The sequence below is a fragment of the Trypanosoma conorhini genome (genome assembly GCF_003719485.1).
Source record: "Trypanosoma conorhini strain 025E chromosome Unknown Tco_14.4_contig_00019, whole genome shotgun sequence".
Classification (NCBI taxonomy): Eukaryota; Euglenozoa; class Kinetoplastea; order Trypanosomatida; family Trypanosomatidae; genus Trypanosoma; species Trypanosoma conorhini.
The window spans coordinates 35777-54491 of NW_021704103.1; the positions used below are offsets into that span (position 1 = coordinate 35777).

The following is an 18715-nucleotide window of genomic DNA, read 5'->3' on the forward strand; positions in this document are numbered from 1 at the left end:
CTTCTTTTGTTTGGCGTTTATTTCTTCTTTTTTGTACCCTCCTCTTCTTTTTCCTTTTATTCTGTGTTTGGTCTCCTGCTCTCCGCTGCCGTTGTTTTGGTGCTTGTCTGTGTCCCTTCGCTTCACGCCTCCCCACCCCCGCTTTGGGGCAAATGCGGCGGGTCTGCCCCTCGCACCCACTTCACGCTCTGTGAAGAACAAAAACTAATACATGTATAGAGCATAATACATATACAGTCATACGCTCCGGTAGAAGGAGTGGGGGGGGGGGGGGCCGTGCGTGAATGGGCGAAGTGAGGGTGAGGAGGCGACGGTCCCAAGACGCACACACACGGAGAGAAGGGGAGAAGGAGAGAGAGAGAAGAAAAAAAAAAGAAAGAGAGAGAGAGAGAAGGGGGCGGGGCATTTTAACTGGGGCACACAGAAGCCTCTTCAATTATAAAGTGCGTTAGACGTGCACGTGCCCCGCAGTCGCCTCCCTGTGCGCACGCGTGGAGGGAGCGGGGCCACGGCGAGAGTGCAGGGAGATGTGGACGTGGCACGCATCCACAGGGATCGCGTGTCCTGCTCCTGCTCCGCCCGGGACTAGTGTTTTTCCTTCTGTCGCTGCACAAGGTACACCATGCCGCAGTACAGCATCTCTAGGGCCTCCTGCTCGCAATTGCGCCCACGCACGCGTCGGCACTGGTTCAGCGCCCGCGCCTCATCCTTGCAAACGGGCGCGTTCGCCGCCGCCTTGAAGACCGCCGCGTGCTTCTTCTCGTCCTCCAGGCAACGCCTCGCCACGTCCTGGTACGGCTGGCACTTCCTGATGCCGCGGCGCTGCAGGCTTTGGTCAACCCAACTATTGTCCGTCTGCTGTGGCACGTAGTTCTGAATGCATGCGTCGAGGTCGCTTGTCTCGCCGGAGCAGAAGCGGTCCGTCATAAGTTTGGTGAGGAGAATCTGCAGATTCTCACTGTTAACCTCCGTCATTTTTTGCCTGGGAAATAACTTTCCTTCTTGAAGGGCGGGAAGGGACAGGAAAGAGCAAAAAGGATATTTAAAAAAAAAGGAAAAAAAAGGCAAGAAATCCGCGCCTTGACGGAGCCACAGCGGCAGCCAGGGAAGAGGAGGAGAAGCAATGAGGCGGAACGCCGCGCTGCATGTTTCCTACAACGAGCATTACGAGTTTTAAGGTTAGTGCCACAGGCGCCTCTCGCGCTCTCTCACACACACACCGCGGCGCTTTCACGTTCATGCAAGCCGAGGTCCACACCGTGTGTGAGTGTGAGTGTGAGAGAGTGAGTGAGAAACAGCAACAAGCGTCCATCAGAGGAGGGAACACCACGAGAGAAACGATGGGAGGCAGCCCCTTCGGTAAGAATCATGCACCCGACGATGACCGTGGCGGGCGCCCACGCACACTCGCACCCAAAGCCCTCACCGGTGCACAACAGCCCGGCAGACTCGCTCACATGAGGTCGTGGAGCCGCTCAGCGGTAATGGCATCGTCACAGACGTCCTCCGCCCCCGCAGGCGCCTCGGGCTCGGGGTGCCGTGAGTGTTGCTTGCGCCGCCGCCGCTGCTGCTGCTGCTGCGGCTTTCGCCGGTTACACGCGACAAGGGCAGACTCCACTGCAAGTGCAAGCTCGCTGGAGACATAACTGCACCCTGGCAACTCCCGCACCCGTGCCACCAGCTGGCCCTCGCTAATCTGCTGCGGGCTCATTAACGCCTCCCGCAGCGGTGAGGCGAGCCAAAAGTCATGTGGAACCCCAAAGTGCGCGAGGAAGTGATCAAAGTCCATTAAAAGCGCAGCCACAGCCTGCCAGTCGCCCTGCTGTTCAAGAGCCCGAAAGACGGCCGTAAAGACGCCGGAAGTACCGATGATGAGTTGCCCCTCCTTCCGTTGCAACCGGCGGAAGACATCCAACGCCTGTTCCCACTGTTTGTCACGCAGAAGCGACTCCATCAGTGCGGCGCTTGTTGCAGCCGTCTCCTTCACGCCGTAGTAGGGCAAGTTGCTGGAATACACCTCAAGCGCATGCCGCCAGTCACTGACGGAAATGTACGCGTTCCAGATATGAGTGTCCCGCATGTGTTTATCGGCGTTCTTGGTGCGACTCGGATCGGTGATGATGTCAACAACCCCCTGCACCTCCGCCAGCGATGCCCCCATGCGATGCATCGCCCGTAGCAGTTCACCCCACGCAATGGCAGGAAGATACATGCGCGTGGCCCCGCGCGGTTGAAACCGCTGTGCGAGCGCAACCGCCTTCTGCCACGTCGCGCCATCACTTGGCTGAAGAATGCTAAACAGCGGGGCGGCAGCCACAGGCAGTAGCGGCGGTGAGGAGGGATGCAGCAGCCCTGCAAGAGTGTTGAATGACGGGCCGGAGCCGCGCGCCGGGGACCCTGCGTGATGATGGGCGCGAATGGACTCACACAACACGGCGACGAGGGTCGAAGCGGCGGCGGTGGTGGCATCCGTCCCTGTCACGGCTTCCTCGCCTCTCCCCAAGCGCCGTCGTTGCTGCTGCAGGCACGGCAAGAGCAGGCTCTGGTACAGCTGAAGCGCCAGTTCCCAATTCCGCGCGGCAGCGGAATGAAGCAGCACCGCCATCACTCGCTGCCTGGTGCTAAAATCCTCCCCGCAGGCCGCGTCTAAGCTGGACTCCATGCAAGCAGCAAAGGCGCTTAGTCGCGCCCTCGGCCAGCGCCTACGCCCACTTGCGTGGAGCAGCCGCAGTAGCCGCTGCACACTCTCCAAACGAGCGGGCATGCCGCGTTGGAGGGCCTCGGGCGAAAAGGCCGGCGGCGTTGTCGCCCCTCGCACGATGCAGTGAAGATTGCGGTCCGCCGACAGACAGGCCCGCTCCAGCGCGGGGTCTGCCTCGCGCCACGCGCCAAATGCCACCGCGCCAGGCCCTGTCGTGCCCGGCAGCACATGTTTATCCGGCGCCATGGCGACTGCTGGACGGGCGGCATTCACGACGGCCAGCAGCGACTGCTCTTCGGCGGCGCCTTCGTGCATAAGCCGCTCGTGTGTCATTCTGGCGCTCTCTGCCTCGACAAAGGCATTGATGTACTGGGCCTTGTTGTACGGGTTGGTGCCCTCGGTGGCCCGCCGGGCCTGCGCCTTCGCAACACGCCTGCGCTCCACGCGCCTCACCGCTCGCAAGGCGTATCCGGCGTTTGTGTCGTCGAGGCTCCGCCCCAAGAGAAAGCCGCAACGTCGCCACATCTCCGCATCACAGCAGCACCCCAAGCGCCACTTTTCCCCGCCCGCGCCGCGTCAAAGAGTGGCAGACAGCCTGCGTCCTCCTTCTCTTGAAAGCCCTGCTCGCCGCCTACCAGAGGAAAGAAGGGGGTGCATAAAACGTTTGCAGCGCGTGTGGGTGGCATGCCACGAAGCGGAAGGAAAGCGGCACGGCCTCATTGAAGTAGGCACGAAGGCATGTGGAAAAGGCACACAAAAAGAGAGGGAAAGGGCCAGTCGCTGCGTGCGTATATATGTATCCCTGTACACAGAAGAAACTATATGCACACGCACTTACTCACACGCACGCGCTACGACAGCAATACAAGCAAAGAAGAAACACACACGCCTTTGTTTCCCTGTTTCGTCTTTACGCATCCACGCCCCAAGGGCCGTTTGTTGGCCGTCTTTGAGGAAGGGGAGGGAGGAGTAACACGACGCAATTGGGGCCGAGCCACTGCGAAAATTCAAGCGAGTCTACACGTTTGATTCCTGCACTAATCCTTGCCATGCTGGACTATGCGATACGGCAGGGAGGCCGCGAACGCCGACCCACCACGCGGCAAGCCTCAGCTGCAAACAAACAAACAGCCAGACAGGGAGGGAGGGAGGGAGGAGAGTGAAGGGAGTGAGGGAAGAAAAAGAGGGCGTGTGTGTGTGTGTGTGTGTGCAGGGAGGGGAAAAACAAAATGCAATACGCCCTGCAAAGAGACACATCTCATGTACGTTTCTCTACATGATCCACATTTATTGCATACATTACAAGCGTAACTGCATTGGAGGGTCATCCGCCTGTGTGTGTGTGTGTGTGTGTTATGCAGCGCAGAAGCGTGGGAGGAAGCCACCCATAACATCCTCAATCCTCCCACGCACCGTCCATACACCATTTGGGCAAAAAAAAAATTTTGGTTCGTTGTGCCCTGCAACTCATCATTAGTCGTCGCTGCAGCACCTCCTACTGGGCTCACGGCGAGAGACGACCACCCTCCGTTCCCATAGACACAGGCATTGGCGCAGCTCTCCTCGCAAAGCCATCCGTTCCGCCCTTCGAAGCTCAAAAACGGCACACCGCACACGCACACCCCCTTGAGGGGGCCAGGGCGGGGCTCAGGCGGACGGTGAGCATTTGATACGTGGGCTGGCGGGCAACGGCTCAGGAGGCGCAGGGGAATCAGAAGTGGGGTTTCGAAGCCGCATCGCAGCCTCCTCCGCGTCCTCCGACAAGGAACGGACCCACAACCAGACGAGTAGGACGCGCAAGCTCCACACGATGGCTGCCAGCACCATGAGATTCACCACACTGTAACTTCGCACGGCGTCCTTGAGGCGGCAGTGGCCGTACACCTCACAGCAGTGCGTAAAACCCTTCACGTAGTGGTCGTTCCACGTCGGAAGGCAATTCTCCTTGCGGTGGGCGAACTGAACGAACTCGCTGCGATGCCCCGCCGAGGGTAGACACGCACCGCCGCCGCCACTGACGCCTCCGTGGGAGATGACCTCAAGCTCCAGGTCGCGCAGGCAGTTAAGAAGCTGTGGCCTATAGCAATGACTCGCCTCAAATTGGGTCCCTGCGCCGCGCACCAGGTACGGCTCCACCGCGCTGCCGATGGCGTGGCAGTAAAACACCAACGAGAAAGCCAATGTTAGTGAAAAAAAGCAAAGAAACCACATCGAACGGCGTCGCAGCATCGTCGGGTAAAGCATCGCTGCCACACAAGAAAGTAGCGCAAGCGCTAGTCCCAGCAGCTGTTCCACGTTGCTGTCCACCGTGTACGCCACTGTGAGGGCGCCGCTGATGGTACTGTAGACGTCGAGTTGTACGACCGACCGCACAAACATCTGCCGCCGGTGACGCCGCAGCAGGACAGAACGGGTGATACCCCGCATGAATCGCCCCCATCCAAACGACTTGTACACCCACCGGTACGTTGCACACGAAGAGAAGAGCAGGATGACGCTGAAACTAAGTAAACCCTTCGTATACAGCAGCACCTCGTTCGGAAGGTCGTTGCTGCTCGTCGAGCACAAAAAGTAGATGACACGGCACAGCTGCAGCAGTACAGTGACGAAGTGACATATTAGCAGCCCTGTATTCTCGTATCGAACCGCCCGAATGGCAAAGCAAGATGCCAGTGACGCGTTAAAAAGGAAGAGGCAAATGCTAAATGAGGTGTCTGGTGTCAAGAATCCGGGTACAGCCGTCCCATGGCATGTGGAGCCGTCATCCACGAGTGGGGTGGGTCGTTCACTCCACAGTCCCGCCAGCAGAAGCACCACGGCGAGGGTCACAAGTATGCCCGCGATATAATTCATCAGGCAAAGAATCTCCGAGGCCAGAGGAAGGTCACCTGCAACAGCGTTTACAAAGTCCCACAGACGAAACAGCCTCCTACAAAGTCTACATTGAGGGCCGGGGTGTTGCCCTGCACTCGTCTCCTCGCGATGTCTGCCAGGCCGATCCTCTACAAGCAGCGCCGTCTGCGACTCACGGTCTCCGCCGCCACACCAAAACAGACTGTCAACTCCACAGCAACAGCAACAGTCATCATCGGAACTACTCAATCCACCCCTACATCCATCGTCATTGCCAGGGCGTTTCGAAAATCGTATCACCTCGTAACGAAACAAGTGATCCGCGGAGTCCGCATCCTCATTGATATTATTGCCTAGCGAAGTGGCTAGGCGCTCAGCGTCGTGAGCGCTCGGCATGATATCGCCACCACCGCAGGGAGGCCTCCTTCCGCTACTCGGTTGCCCAGGGCTATCTGATGTAGAGGGTCCGTGACTCTCACGCGTGCTCGCGGCGAGCTCCCCAACATCCCGCAGAAAAGTTGAGTACCGTGGCACACTCAACGAACAACTTGATCTCTGTAGATCTACCGACTCTGCCTTTTGTGTTGTCACGGCACCGATTCCTGCAACTTCTTGAGGATCTGTGAGGTCTTCTTTGATGCTCGCAGCGGCAACACTGTTGCGCGGTACGGCGCCGTCCCCAGCACCTCCCTCACGCTCGCCTGGGAAGCCGACAACTTCCAGTGGTGGCGACTGCCGCATGCTCTCTTCTTCATTCAGCGTGAAGAAAAAAACCGCCGCGCCGGCCCTCAGCGCCGGCGGGGTGCCGAACTGCGTCAAGGAGCTCATCGAGGCCTCCCTTGCATGGTACCAGCTTGCACTTCCCACCGACGTGGTCGAAGACAGTGGATTAAGCGGGCACTCCCGTTGAATGGTGCTCCACTTCCTGCGCAGGAGCGCCTCGCTGTCCAGCAGGCTCGCCCCTCCTGCGGCTGTCCTCTGCGAAAGTGACCGTACGGAGGCGCAGCGAACGTGCGGCTGCGCCCACTCACCCGCTCGGGCCCCATCCGACTGGGACGCGGGTGCCGCATCATCCTCCCGCGGCAGACGCACCCCCTCGGCGTCCGCGGCACTCCGTGAATCCGCGGAGATCCCCGGCATAGCAGACCCCGTGGACGCGCGCAAAGACAAATTGCCGCCCTGCCGCTTTTCCCCGCCGCCGCCGCTGCTGCTGCCGCTGCTCCGGTTGCTGGTCACCATCGCCGCTCCCCCGGTGTCCCGCAGAGGTTTGCGCGTCAGCAATAAGCAACGTCAAACGGCGGAGCACGTTGGGCTTGGCGTTGCGGCGCCGGGCACAAAAAAAAAAAAGTTAAAGGAGGACAAACCGCATGCAAACAAGGCAGACCAAAGGAGTGGAGAGGAGGTACGTGGAGAAACAAACATGTCGAGTCACATCAAGAGAGCCAGTGTGTGTGTGTATGGCAAATGTGTATGCACACCTACACAGGAAAACTCCACGGTGAAATATAAACACATCAGGAACGTATTCAACGTTGAAAAAAGACTCCGACGGTGATGGCTGTTCAACGGCAGCAAGAGACAAGACGGAAAAACATCATCATCATCATAGTCGTCAACATCAACAAGTCGACAAGAAAAAGAAAAAGAAAAAAAAGGAAAAACAAATTTAAAAAACAAAAAAAAACAAAAATTAGACATCACAGAATTGTAGAGCGAAGCAAAAAGGACATACCGGAGGCCGATCTCGCATACACTCACACCGCATGCGGCCTCCGTTCTTCGCCGGCGCAGCTTTACATCATTCAGGCCTCATCTTGTATCTGGGCCGTCTCCGCAGCGGGTGCTCGTGGCGGCATGGGCGGAACCACTATTGAAGGCAAGTCACCGCCCGTTATAATGTTGTATCCATGCGAATGGTTTTTTTCAAATAGGCGCCGTTGCCGCAAAAAGTACTTGTGCTTTTCTGCCGCAGACCTGTACTCCCAGTGACGGAGGGCGTCCACTGTCCTGCAATGCTGCGTGACGGTATCACGCCCGTCGCCGGGTTCATTTCGAATCGAGAGACCAGCCATTTGCTCCTTGTGGCGCTGCTCCCGCTGAAACTCCTCCTCCCTCCGTTGTCTCAAGTTGGCCTCGCGCTCGCAGCAGAGTTTGCGGCGCGCCGCGACAACGCCTTGCCGGCGCTCGACCTGCACCTCGCGCTCGTGCCGCAACTCCTCTGCGGGAGTGAGGAACGGGTGCAGGCGGTGGTGCTCGCTGATGTAGCCCTCACTCTCGGGGAACTGCACGACGGGATGCACGTAGCCCGGGTAGTGCTGCAGGACGTCCGCCTCGTGCCGCCGCAGGCCGCGCCGGCCAACGGGCTTCAAATACAGCGGAGGCTCCGAGCCAAAGATCATCTTGTTTTGCTTTTTTTTTCGCTGGTGTGTTTCTCGCTTCCTTCCGTTTTTCACTCCTACCGCGGTGGCCCAAGACGCAGAAGCGTGATGGCAGCACAACGCACCGCTTTCCCTCGCCCCTGCACCACCACCCCCAAATATATTTATATATGCGTGTATGTCTGCGGGTATAGATGCCTGTTTTTTGGCGCTGCGGAGTGGGAGGAAGAGGACGACGCCAAGCTTCTCTCTCGCCGCAGAAGCACGTAAGCAATGAAAGAGAGAGAGGGAGAAAGAAAAAGTATGTGTGTGCGTGTGTGTGAAAGAGTGTGTGTGTGGGAGAGAGAGGGGGAACAAAAAAAAAAAAAGAGGAAGCCAATACAACGGAAAGGAACCAGCATTAAGCACCGCCACTACGTCTATAGCGAAGTTTGTTTTTTTTCCTGTCTTTTTTTCCCTCCTATTCTCCTTCTTTGTTTGGTCATTTTTTGCTTTTGCTCCCTCACTCCTTTTCTTTTTCGTTTTCTCTTTCCTTTTCTGTTGGGCGTTTCTCCCTCTATTCTCACCTGCGCCTTCAAGCCTCAGCCGCGTCAAAACCCTGGCGACGACGCCCAGTCACGGTCCTGATTCGCCTGCAGACGGGCCTGGTTCGCCACGCGTTGGGCTTCGTCCCCGTCGCCGGGGCTCGGGACGTCCTTAAGTGCGTCCAACTCCCGCAGCAGCGCGTGCTCGGCGTCGTCCTCCGACGGCGGCGAGGCCGCCTCTGCCGCCGTCCCCAGCGGTCTCCCCGCGCCCCCCGTGGTGCTCGTCTCCGCCGGCTCCACGGACGCCACTCGTGCCGTCGTCGGCGATGCCGCGGGTTTTTCTCTGGCCTGCGGCACTGCGTCTGTTTGCGCAGGCAGCGGCTCGGGCGGGGGTGTTCGCGCCACTTCACTCGTTTTATTTCGTCTCGCTGACGACTTCCCCCCAATCCGCACAGGCGGCACGTTTGTTGACGGTACCGGGCGCAAGAGCTCCGCTGGGTCACACGGCAGCGGGGCTTCGTGAAAAAACGCGTGGTTGAGCGCGTCACGGGCAGAGATTCGGTCCAAAGGGTTCCACTGAAAGATGCGTTGCAGCAAGTCCAACCCACTCGCGGGCAGAGTCGCCGCACCGGCGTGGCGCGACTTCTCAAACACGCGAGCTAGATGGTTCTCACGATTGTATTTGGTGAGGCAACGCATGATGCGCAGAAGCTCCGGCATCTTGTACAACCCGCTGAACGTCTCCTCTGTTGGAATCCCAATGATGTCGCAGACAGCGGCGAAGTGTTTCACCTCCTCTTCAGCTCGAAACAGTGGCATCTTGAGGAACAGCTCTGCCATGATGCACCCCAGCGACCACACGTCCATCTTGTGTGAGTAGTCACGCACACCAAAGTGTAGCTCTGGGGCACGATACATGAGTGTGACAACGTTGGCAGTCAGCTGCTCCCCCTCACAGTACAGGCGCCCCAAACCAAAGTCGCAAAGCTTCACCACCCCTTCATGGCTAATGAGAATGTTAGAGGTTTTAATGTCTCTGTGCAAGATACGATGATCATGGAGAAAATTCAGGGCTCGAAACAACTGTTGCATAATACACTTCACTCGAGACAAAAAATTGTTTGGGGCATCAGGGTGTGTGTTGCATGAACTTAAATGCAGATAAACCCCTTTTTCATTATGAAGAGAGAGAAAAGACTTGAGATCGTAGGGACAGTAGTCCATAACCAAATACACGTCCTTTACATGGGTCGTACCACGTTCGTGCTTGGGTACCCCATCCGCGTTTAACTTCTCCTGCGGCTGAGTGGCAGCGTTCGTGTTGGGGGCTACCCCCTTCACTCCTTGCAGAAACCCGCCGGTGGACTCTGGACGAGGTTTGTGGCTGTCCTCGCCCCCACCCCCGTTACCACCCGCCTCACTACGCGAGGAGTACCTTGCCGCTTCAAGCCGCTTATCGAGAATCACCACCTCCCGGGCCCTCACAATGTTTGGATGGCGCATCCGCAGCAGGAGGTCAAACTCTCTCAGGAGATACGGTGGAAACCCGACTTGCGAGTCTACAAGCCACTGTTCCTTCACTTGCTTGAGTGCATACTTCCTGACCATCCGCTTCACCTCGTGCCCGTGGTGAGGCGTCTCAGGGGCAGACTTAATGGCGCTGATGACCACGCCGTACACACCCTGCGCAATGCGGGCCTTTGGAATGTACTCATTTACCGAGCGGCAGGCTGGGAACAGTTTCCCCGTGACCAGAATGCATTCGCTTTTGTTGCCACGTGAAGTGCCGCCAACGTCTGCTCCGGCTCTCGCCTGTGGATGGTTTAGGTGTGCCTGTCCATTGACAGGCCCATCTCGTTCCTCCAACTCTTCATTGTTAGTGAAGCACCTTGCAGCTATATCAGGCAAGAAGTAAGAAACCACATTAGGGAAAGAAGAATCAGAGGCGGGGTTGTTGTCCTGCCTCCTCTCGGCGTCGCAAAGATTTCTCAGCATAGGCTGTTCGCTGTCAAGTTGGCGCGGTGAGTCTCGCTCCTCAGCATCCTCCGCCGGCTCCCCTGGCGCAGGCCCCGGCGCCGGCGAGCCACGGTGACGCGGCTCCTCCGCGGAGGCCGCATTGTCCGGGGAACGGGCCCGCTTCCGCCCCGTGGCGCCTTTGGCTGCCTGCAGCATAACCTCGAAGAGGCGCAACGCGTGCCGCGTCGTGAACCGCGCGCAGAGCGGGTCCCGCACGGTGTCTCGGTACTTCACCGCCGCGGCGTGCGGCGACATAAACGGCGGCGGCAGATTCGCCACCGGAACCGACGTCGCTGTTTTGCTCGGCAGGGCCGCCGAGGAGAGTGGGGGAGGCGTCACCGGCGCCACCACCGTCGCCGCAGAGCCCGCCGCCGCTGCCGCCTGTGAGCCGAGGGCCGCATCCTCCGTCGCCACCTTGCGTGAGCGAAGCTCCTTGAGGCGGTTCCGGAAGTGCTCCGCCATTGCCTCCGCCGCCGCTCCCGCTTTGCCTACCGCCTGCTGCCGACACGCCACGGCCCTTCGCCTCCTCGCTTCCCTTTCCTTTTCGCTCTCGCTCCCGCGCTCGCGCTTGCCCTACCTTCCACGCACAGAAAATACAGACGAGAGTGAGAGTGTATGGGAAAGGCAACAAGGATGCACGTCGGGCGGCGCAACAGCGCAATAAACTTAAAATAGAAAAATGAAAGAAAAAAAAAGCAGACACACACACAGAGAGAGATATATATATAACAGTGGCGAAAGCGAGCGACAAAAAGTCTGGGTGAGGGCAGTTGTCTATCTTTTTCTCTCTCTATCCCTCCATCGTTTAGTTTGTCGTTCGTCTTCTTCGTTGTTGTTTTTTCTTCATTCTACATCGTGCAGATTCGTCTAGGGCGTAAGTACATCCTTTGCTGCCGCCGTTACAATTCGTCCCCCGCCCCAGGAGGGGAAGGTCAAAGGCAGACAAAGCGGGAGAGGGAGTGTCGGCGGGACCCGGTGCTGCGCAAAGCCCAACTCAGAGTTCCACCTGCCGCTTGTGGTGAAAGAGAGCCTCCGCCAAGGCAGCTACCGGGTCTTCTGGGCGCATCCGCACCACCTCCGCCATCAGCGGCGTCAGACTAGGCAGCACATACCGCATCAAGTACATATCCGCTGGGACGGCTTCAATGCCGGCAGCCGTGGTTAATTCCTCCTTCGCCTGATAGTACCGTAACGCCCGTCGCTCATTCTCCATGGAAACATCCTCGAGTTTGCGTGCAAAGGCGGCAAAAACATCATCGGCGGCGCGCAATCCATCTAATCGCTCCTGCTCATAAGTGAGCTCCTGCAACTGACGCATGGTCGACTCCTCTTCGGCCCGCATGGATTCCATCACAGGGCCGCAGCTGCCAAGGCCAACGTTTTTAAGGATTTCGCACCGGATGTAGGCACAGTAGGCCCCCATTTCGGACATCGTCGCCTGGGAAAACGTTCTTGGCAACACGGCCGCAGGAGTGGTGGAAAGCACCGGCACGAACAAGACGCATGCCTTTCGCGGTACCTGCTCCCTCCTTTCCCCTCCCTCCGCGTCGCCACCGCCCGCTACGTCAGTATCCTCCTTCTCCGCTGCCACCGTTTGAAACCAACAGGTAAGTGACTCCGTCGGTGGGGCACCGGGGCGATTATGCGTCATGTAACGCGTGAACTGCTCAGTAAGATTCGGCATTGCGTCGGCATGAGACTCATGGAAAACTGCGGCATCCCGCTGCGCCCGCAGAACGAGCTCACTACTTGTCAAGGCGACAAAGCAATCTGGGAACAATGCATCATTTGTGGGGGCCATTACCTCCTCCGCGGGGGCAAATGTGCGTCCTTCCATTAGGTCCAAGATATCCCGCTGCTGCTCCTCCTCCATGTCGGCGAGAACAGGCAGTGGGAAGCCGGCGTCAGGAGGCGGCTGCGGCTCCGCCTCCGCGTCACGGTCCCTCTGCAACTTCGGCCGCTGCAGCTCCCTTTGTTCTTCTGTGTCGGCGAGAAACGTGAGCCAGGCCTGACGCACCGTCTCCGGGAAGGACTCCAGGATGTAGCCCTGGTTTTTGCAGTCCCCCTGTCGCAGCCGCCAGCGCACCATCACAGCCATCGCCTCATCCAAATAACGAATCGTCGGTGGCGGTGATTCCTCCGCCGCGTCCGCTTTCACACCCTTCTTTTGCTCCCGCCTCCTCGCCTCGTCCTCGTCCTCGTCCTCGTCCTCGTCTTCCTCCTCCTCTTCCCCGTCATCGGCGGCCCTTGGGCGCGGCGGGAACTCCCCATTCAAAAGGCGCAGTGTGAGCAACTGCGTGGCAAAGCGGTACTCCTCGCGAAGGACCGCAATGCGGCGCCGCTCGTCCTCGTCCAGCCGCTGCGCCTTGGCGGTCGCCTTATCGTCCACCTCCTCATCCTCGTCCGCGTTGTTGCTGAAGTCCTCCTCCTCCTCCTCGTCCTCCGGCGGCTGCAGCAGCATGGCCTCCGTGATCGTCGCGCGCAAACGCTCCACGGGGTCCACGTCCTGCGCGGCGGCTTCACCCGCCTCCTCGTTTTCTTCCTCCTCCTCCTCCGTTTCGCCCTCCGCGCCCCCTCCTTCTCCCGCTTCTTCCTCTTCCTCTTCCTCTTCCTCCCCTTCCTCCTCCTCTTCCTCTTCCTCCCCCTCATCGGCTCCCTCCCCCTCCACCGCCTTCCCGCCCTCTTCCTCTTCCCTGGCTTTGCGACGCGCCTTCCTCGCCTTCCTCGCCCGCTCTGACTCGCGGCGCAGGCGTTCTTCGCGTGCCTCCTGCCGCCGCAACTGCCGCAGCAAAAGAATCTCAATCAACTCCTCGCGCAGCAACTGCACATGTCGCTCGTAGGCCGCCGTCACATTCGCCAAAGTTAGGTGGGGAATGCCAAATAGCTCCGCCAGTTTTCCAGCGACCTCCCCTGCGTCACTCAAGGGCGGCCCAGTTAGAACAATACGCATGGGGCTCGACTGTCGTACAACTTTGAACTCCCGCACAACCTTGTCCACATTCGCAAAGAAACCCCCGAGTGAGACCCACTCCCCCTCCTCAAGCAACGAAAGTACGGCACCGGGCTCACAGCGTATGTCAACCGCACTAAACCAGTTCTCCAGACCATGTGGTGGGGCTACCGATAGTCCCGCCTCTACTGTGGGTGCGTGCTCCGCCCTGGAGAAGGGTTTAGTACCACCGTCATCGGTGGCCTCATACCCAAGTCCAAGCTGATACTGAAGCACTTTCTCTCGCCGCGCAAGTTCCTGCACCTGCAAAAATTCCTCCCTCACTTCATCCAACACTTTTTTCTCCCGCGCCTCCAGATCCAAGAGGGCATCATGCTCCCGTTGGATTTCGCTTTCCAGCTCAACCATGCTCAGTGGGCTCGATCTTGCTTCTTCTGTCTTGTGCGTTGGCGTTGGCGTTGGCGTTGAGAGCTGGTGTTCACGGTCAATGCTCGGCGCTGTCACGACGATGGTCCCACCAATGAAGTCCTTTATACCCTGCAAAATATCCGCCTGTGTGTTGTTGCCCTGGTCAACGGCAAACATGTAGCGCTCCTCAAGGGTGTCGTAGGAGGAGCCGACGAGGTAGATGATCCGCGCGAGATCCTTTACATGAATGGTGGGGATGTAGTTTGACCCATCGCCGTACTGCAGCACTTCTTGATGCCTCCAGGCGGCGTGAAAGTAGGGCGCGAGGAGGTCTTCGCCGCCACCGTACGGCAACCCGGCCCAGAGCACGTAGGTGTGCAGCGTCTCCGAGTTGGCGTGCTTCACCGCGTGCTCGAGTTCCCGCCAGAGATGGTAGCGGACATCCGGGTAGCGCTGGCGGTATTCCTCCTCGGTCCAGACCTTTTTTTCTACTTCCTCCTCTTCCTCTTCTTCCTCCTCTTCCTCCTCTTCCTCTTCCTCGTCGCGTTGGGCGCGGGCCGCCGCCCTTTCTGCACGTCGGGCGGCACGCTGCAACTGACGCTCATGGGCGTCGGTCTGCGTCCACGTCAGGACGTTGGAGACGAGCACAAACGTCTTCTCCACCTCGTAGTGTGTCCCGCGAAGGACTTTGATGGCGCAGTCCGCCTCAAACGCGTCCTCCTCAAGGACGGCGATGATGATGTCGTACGTCAGCACCCGGGCGCGGAACTGTTCGTCGCTAATCGCTCCGTGACGCGGCATCACGGAGTTGAGAAACGGCCGCATCTCAGCCGGGACCTCCGTCTCCGGCGCGGCGGCGCCGCTTCTTGCCGCGGACCCCGCCGCCACGCCTGCAGTTCCGGCTGCGCCCTGGCCGTGCGATGCCTGCGCCGTGCGTTCGCCGTCGCTCGCCGGGTGGGGGTGGTAGAGCGTGCCGTCGATCAGGTACTCGTTGGCGTCGAAGAAGCGGCGGCACACCTCCCTGCCAACGAAGGAGTCGACATTCAGCACCAGCACCCGCTTCATCGCAGACCGCCCTCCTCACCGCCCTTTTTTTTTTTGCTTCTATTCCTTCTTCTTCTGTTTTTTTTCCTTATTCCCCCTTCACGGGAGCGCGGCGTGCGGAGGTTAGTGGGCCGGCAACCGCTGCCCAGCCAGCCACGCACACACACACGGGGGGAGAGAGAAAGAGAGCGCGAGTGCGAGCGAAGCTCTGCCTCTGTGCCAGCGATTTATTCCGCCTCTGCCCCAGCCAGAGAGAGGAGAATTAAAAATAAAAACCCTTGCGCGGACACAACAGCACCCAAAAGGAGAAAAAACACAGAGTTCTCCGGGTCCCTGCAGAGGAAGCAAAACAAAACGAGATGAAGGGGAAGACACAAAAAAAAAAAACTTCCACCGAGGGACAAATGACAGAAAAAGAGATGCACATCACTTCCGTTTCTTTTGAGCATTTTTTTTTGTGGCTTGCCTCGTTTTTGCTTTCCTTCCTCAGTTCCATTACATCCTCCGCACGTCGGCGCATCTACAGGGAGAGAGAAGCATGCATGCAGAGCAATGGCGAGGGAGAAGCATACAGAGATGCATCGCATGCGTGCGCCACTGTAGGTGCCTCAGTGGCAACTATTTCTTCTCCGTCTTGGCTGGCAACTCGCCCCTGCCAGCTGCCGCTTTATCTGCACGAGAACCCTGCGCCCTGGCTTTGTCCTCAACTGCCTTTCGCCTGGCGTCCACAGCTGGGGAGGCATGAGCTCCTGGGGCGTGCTGAGCTGGAGAAGTGGATACAGAAGGGTCCTTTGGCCGTGCATCTCTGCCGCTGCGGTTGCTCTCTTTTCCGCGTGCCCGCTCCACTTGCTTCTGTACTTTTTCTGAAGCGCCGCCTCCACTCGCCTCCCCTGGCGCAGGCGCTTGTGCCACATTTTCTGGCGTTGCCTGTTCTTCTTCGCCTCCCGGCCGGCGGCGGCGGCCCCGCGTTGTCGCAAGCAACTCGTCCGCATTCTCCAGCAACTCCTTGCGCCGCCTTCGTGCCTCGCCCGTCGCCTCCAGTGCCGCGGGATCAGGCGCAGGTGGGGCACTGTCGCCGCTTTCGGCGGCATCCAGCATTTCCGAGGTGAGCTGCACAAGCAACATGTCCGGGTTCCAGGTCACATCCTCGTCATCTAACTGCTGCGAGAGACAGGCGGTGAGTGGGGAGATGTCAAAGTCCTGATGAATGGTATTCAGAAAGTCGTTCCACAGATTCGATAGGTTTAATTCAGCGAGTTTGGGCATAATGGCTGTGTAGCCCAGAGGGGCTTCTGCGATGCGCTTGACAAGCCGCTCCTTCTCCTCTGCGGCCTGCTGGGCAGCCTGCGCGCGTGTCTGCTCGTCAACGCCGTCGTCCAGGTTGTGAAGCCTATCCTTGTGCACCACCTCATCCTGCGGCGGCTGCCTACCAACCGCAGAAGCAACCTTTTTGGCTGAGGCAACCGCAGCGACAGCATCGTCGCCGTCTTTGCCCCCCACTCCCGCACGCCGGCCGTACTTTGCCGGCATCTCCCTCTTCCGCCTCCTGCGATCTACTTGTATACGTGTCAGCAGCAACCGACGCCGCCGTCTTTCGTATCGCGTGGAAGAGGCCCCTGTATGCAACTCAGCCCTTCCTTTTTGGTGTGTAGTCTATTTGCGATTTCTTTCCTTCCCCCCCCCCCGCGCTTGTGGCTGTTGCAACTTCTTCCCGTCGGGTTCAAAGGACGGTCTGTCGTGCCCCTTTGGCTGTGTAAATAAGTGAGCTCGTGGCCGCCGTGGCGGGAGCTGGAAGAGCAAGCAAGGGGGGAAGGAATTGCATTTGTGTGCGGCCCCGTGGCCGCTCGCTGCCAGGAACGCGAAGGTGCGGCACGCATCTCCCGTTTGCGTCCGGCCGGCGGGGTGCGTGGGCAGCGGAGAAAAGCGAGGGAGCGGCCACCGCCACCGCCACCGCCACTTCACACGAAAAGAAGGGGTGGGGGGGAAGAAAGAAAAACAAAGCGAGGGAGGGAGGCACAAAGTCAGAGCCGCGCCCCCAGACGCACCCGCGCAACCACAGGCGCATTATTTCACGCCGTTCGTCTTGTCCCACGCCTTTTTTCTCTTCCTTTCTCTCTCTTTTTTTTTTCGGCATGCTTGGGGAAGGGAGGGAGGAAAGGGAGAGGGGACTGCCTGAAGGCAAACAGCGGCCGACGTGCAGGTGGGCGCAGGGCGGATGGGAGCCTCCCAACACTTTCGCTGCAGCCCACCTGCACGCGTGTGTATGTGTGTGTGTGTTTCTGTGCGTGCATAGCCCCCCCCCCCCACGCTCCTCCTCCTCCTCCTCCTCCTCCTCTCTCGCTCACTTCGCCTCCGCACCTCTTTGTTTCTTTGATGCTGTTAACACTTCTTCTTTTCTTTTCTTTTTTCCTTCCTCTCTCCTTCCTCTCCAGTTTGTTCGCCGCACTCCTGCGACGAGACCCCGCCAGACGGCAGACCCAACAGGCACAACTCCCCCCGCACACACACACCCACGCGTAAAAACACGGAGAACGCACGCCGACACAAGACGCACGCTTCCCGCCTCGGAGTTTGTTGTGTGTCCTTTCTGCGCGCCTCTTGGCCGCCGTTCCGCCTTTCACCTCTTTTCCCCCGTTGCTTTACTCGCGCGGCTCCCGCCTACCGCGCCCGCTTCACACCGGCCAGCTTCGCCCGTGGCGCCTTCTCAAAGTTCGCCGGTCGTCCCTTCGCCGCTGCGCCGCCGTCGCCGTTGTCATCGCCGCCGCCGGCGCCGCCGCCGAGCACCGTGACGGAGATAACGTGTTCGCCGCGCAGCAGCACGAGCCCGAGACTGCGCTTTGGACTAATGCCCGCCTCTTTCATCTTCTTCGTCTCCGCCCGGCTCTCCGTGACGTCGCCCAGCACGACATTCATGTGGCGGTCGTACACGAGGAGTTTACCCGTCAGCTCCCTGCCATCGTCCAGCGTGATCTGCAGGGTGCGGTTGATGTTGTGCAGCATGCTCTCGCGGCCCATTGCCGCAACGCGTCTGAGTGGCGGCGGTCACACCGACAACGGCACTCGCTAACAATGCCAACAAAACCGAACCACACAAATCAGAAGCAGGAGTAGAGAGAAAGGCAGGTGGTGTAAACGCGCGCGCCCCACCTCTGTTTGCCTTGTCTTTTTTTTTTGGAGATCAAGAGGCCAACAAGAACAACAACAACAACGGGGAATCGCAGCAAGAGAGAAAAACGATGAAGTGATGTTTTAACGGGTCAACGTCGTTTATTTATTAAACTTTTATCTATGGGCCAAATTCCCTTTAACTTGGCGCGCGTGTGTGTGCCGTCGCTACACCCCCTTCCCTTCGTCGCAGACGGTGTGCAGGCAATGGGGGGAAAAATATATATATGCAACAGATGTCAATGGGAGGGAGAACAGATGTACCGCAGTTTTGGATCTCGTAGGCACAAACAACCGTCGGTCTCCAATACAAAGTGCATGAGTTTTGTTTTGTTTTTTTTTACCTACGCGCCTGTGTGTGTGTACATATATATATATATACAGCAATAATAGTGGGGATGCACGCAAGTGCCAGAGATGCGTAAAACAGTTGAGGGGCACTCGCCTAGCTTCGCTAGCCGTTTACTGTTCATTCTCTTCCTTCGACCACACAAGTTTCACTCCCCATTTTTACCTTAGCTAACAAATATATATATATATATACGCATGCACGTGGATGTCTAGTTGACTGCGTGTGTGTCCCTTTCCTCCTTTGTTCTTTTTTACTTTGTGGTTTAGTTCCCACTTTGTTACTTTGAATTTGTGATGCGCACACACAGAGAGAGAGAGAAGAAAA

The 18715-nt window shown here is 58.5% G+C and overlaps 8 protein-coding genes across 8 annotated transcripts, besides 13 other annotated features; all 8 read right to left on the minus strand.

Annotated features, from left to right (window-relative positions):
* The first annotated feature begins 334 nt into the window (after positions 1-334).
* Positions 335-392: a sequence feature (GA-rich).
* Positions 393-585: 193 nt separating this feature from the next.
* Tco025E_00732 (uncharacterized protein) lies at positions 586-975 on the minus strand (the record flags this gene model as incomplete). Its single annotated transcript, XM_029367672.1, has 1 exon — positions 586-975. The coding sequence occupies one exon, from the start codon at positions 973-975 to the stop codon at positions 586-588; it is 390 nt and encodes a 129-aa protein (XP_029232280.1).
* Positions 976-1261: 286 nt separating this feature from the next.
* Positions 1262-1292: a microsatellite.
* A 161-nt stretch (positions 1293-1453) lies between these two features.
* Tco025E_00733 (oxidoreductase) lies at positions 1454-3226 on the minus strand (the record flags this gene model as incomplete). The annotated part of the gene is made up of 1 exon (XM_029367673.1): positions 1454-3226. One exon carries the CDS (start codon positions 3224-3226, stop codon positions 1454-1456), a length of 1773 nt encoding a protein of 590 aa, XP_029232281.1.
* Positions 3227-3838: 612 nt separating this feature from the next.
* Positions 3839-3877: a microsatellite.
* A 13-nt stretch (positions 3878-3890) lies between these two features.
* Positions 3891-3911: a microsatellite.
* A 123-nt stretch (positions 3912-4034) lies between these two features.
* Positions 4035-4055: a microsatellite.
* A 293-nt stretch (positions 4056-4348) lies between these two features.
* On the minus strand, positions 4349-6793 carry Tco025E_00734 (uncharacterized protein; the record flags this gene model as incomplete). The annotated part of the gene is made up of 1 exon (XM_029367674.1): positions 4349-6793. One exon carries the CDS (start codon positions 6791-6793, stop codon positions 4349-4351), a length of 2445 nt encoding a protein of 814 aa, XP_029232282.1.
* Positions 6794-7146: 353 nt separating this feature from the next.
* Positions 7147-7178: a microsatellite.
* Positions 7179-7185: 7 nt separating this feature from the next.
* Positions 7186-7244: a sequence feature (A-rich).
* Positions 7245-7356: 112 nt separating this feature from the next.
* Positions 7357-7953, minus strand: Tco025E_00735 (Variant surface glycoprotein; the record flags this gene model as incomplete). The annotated part of the gene is made up of 1 exon (XM_029367675.1): positions 7357-7953. One exon carries the CDS (start codon positions 7951-7953, stop codon positions 7357-7359), a length of 597 nt encoding a protein of 198 aa, XP_029232283.1.
* A 569-nt stretch (positions 7954-8522) lies between these two features.
* Tco025E_00736 (putative protein kinase) lies at positions 8523-10934 on the minus strand (the record flags this gene model as incomplete). The annotated part of the gene is made up of 1 exon (XM_029367676.1): positions 8523-10934. One exon carries the CDS (start codon positions 10932-10934, stop codon positions 8523-8525), a length of 2412 nt encoding a protein of 803 aa, XP_029232284.1.
* A 64-nt stretch (positions 10935-10998) lies between these two features.
* Positions 10999-11047: a microsatellite.
* A 419-nt stretch (positions 11048-11466) lies between these two features.
* Tco025E_00737 (uncharacterized protein) lies at positions 11467-14895 on the minus strand (the record flags this gene model as incomplete). The annotated part of the gene is made up of 1 exon (XM_029367677.1): positions 11467-14895. One exon carries the CDS (start codon positions 14893-14895, stop codon positions 11467-11469), a length of 3429 nt encoding a protein of 1142 aa, XP_029232285.1.
* Positions 14896-15492: 597 nt separating this feature from the next.
* Tco025E_00738 (uncharacterized protein) lies at positions 15493-16404 on the minus strand (the record flags this gene model as incomplete). Its single annotated transcript, XM_029367678.1, has 1 exon — positions 15493-16404. The coding sequence occupies one exon, from the start codon at positions 16402-16404 to the stop codon at positions 15493-15495; it is 912 nt and encodes a 303-aa protein (XP_029232286.1).
* Positions 16405-17131: 727 nt separating this feature from the next.
* Positions 17132-17162: a microsatellite.
* Positions 17163-17182: 20 nt separating this feature from the next.
* Positions 17183-17209: a microsatellite.
* A 162-nt stretch (positions 17210-17371) lies between these two features.
* Positions 17372-17430: a microsatellite.
* Positions 17431-17532: 102 nt separating this feature from the next.
* Tco025E_00739 (small nuclear ribonucleoprotein) lies at positions 17533-17889 on the minus strand (the record flags this gene model as incomplete). The annotated part of the gene is made up of 1 exon (XM_029367679.1): positions 17533-17889. One exon carries the CDS (start codon positions 17887-17889, stop codon positions 17533-17535), a length of 357 nt encoding a protein of 118 aa, XP_029232287.1.
* A 172-nt stretch (positions 17890-18061) lies between these two features.
* Positions 18062-18083: a microsatellite.
* A 482-nt stretch (positions 18084-18565) lies between these two features.
* Positions 18566-18582: a microsatellite.
* Positions 18583-18715: the final 133 nt, after the last annotated feature.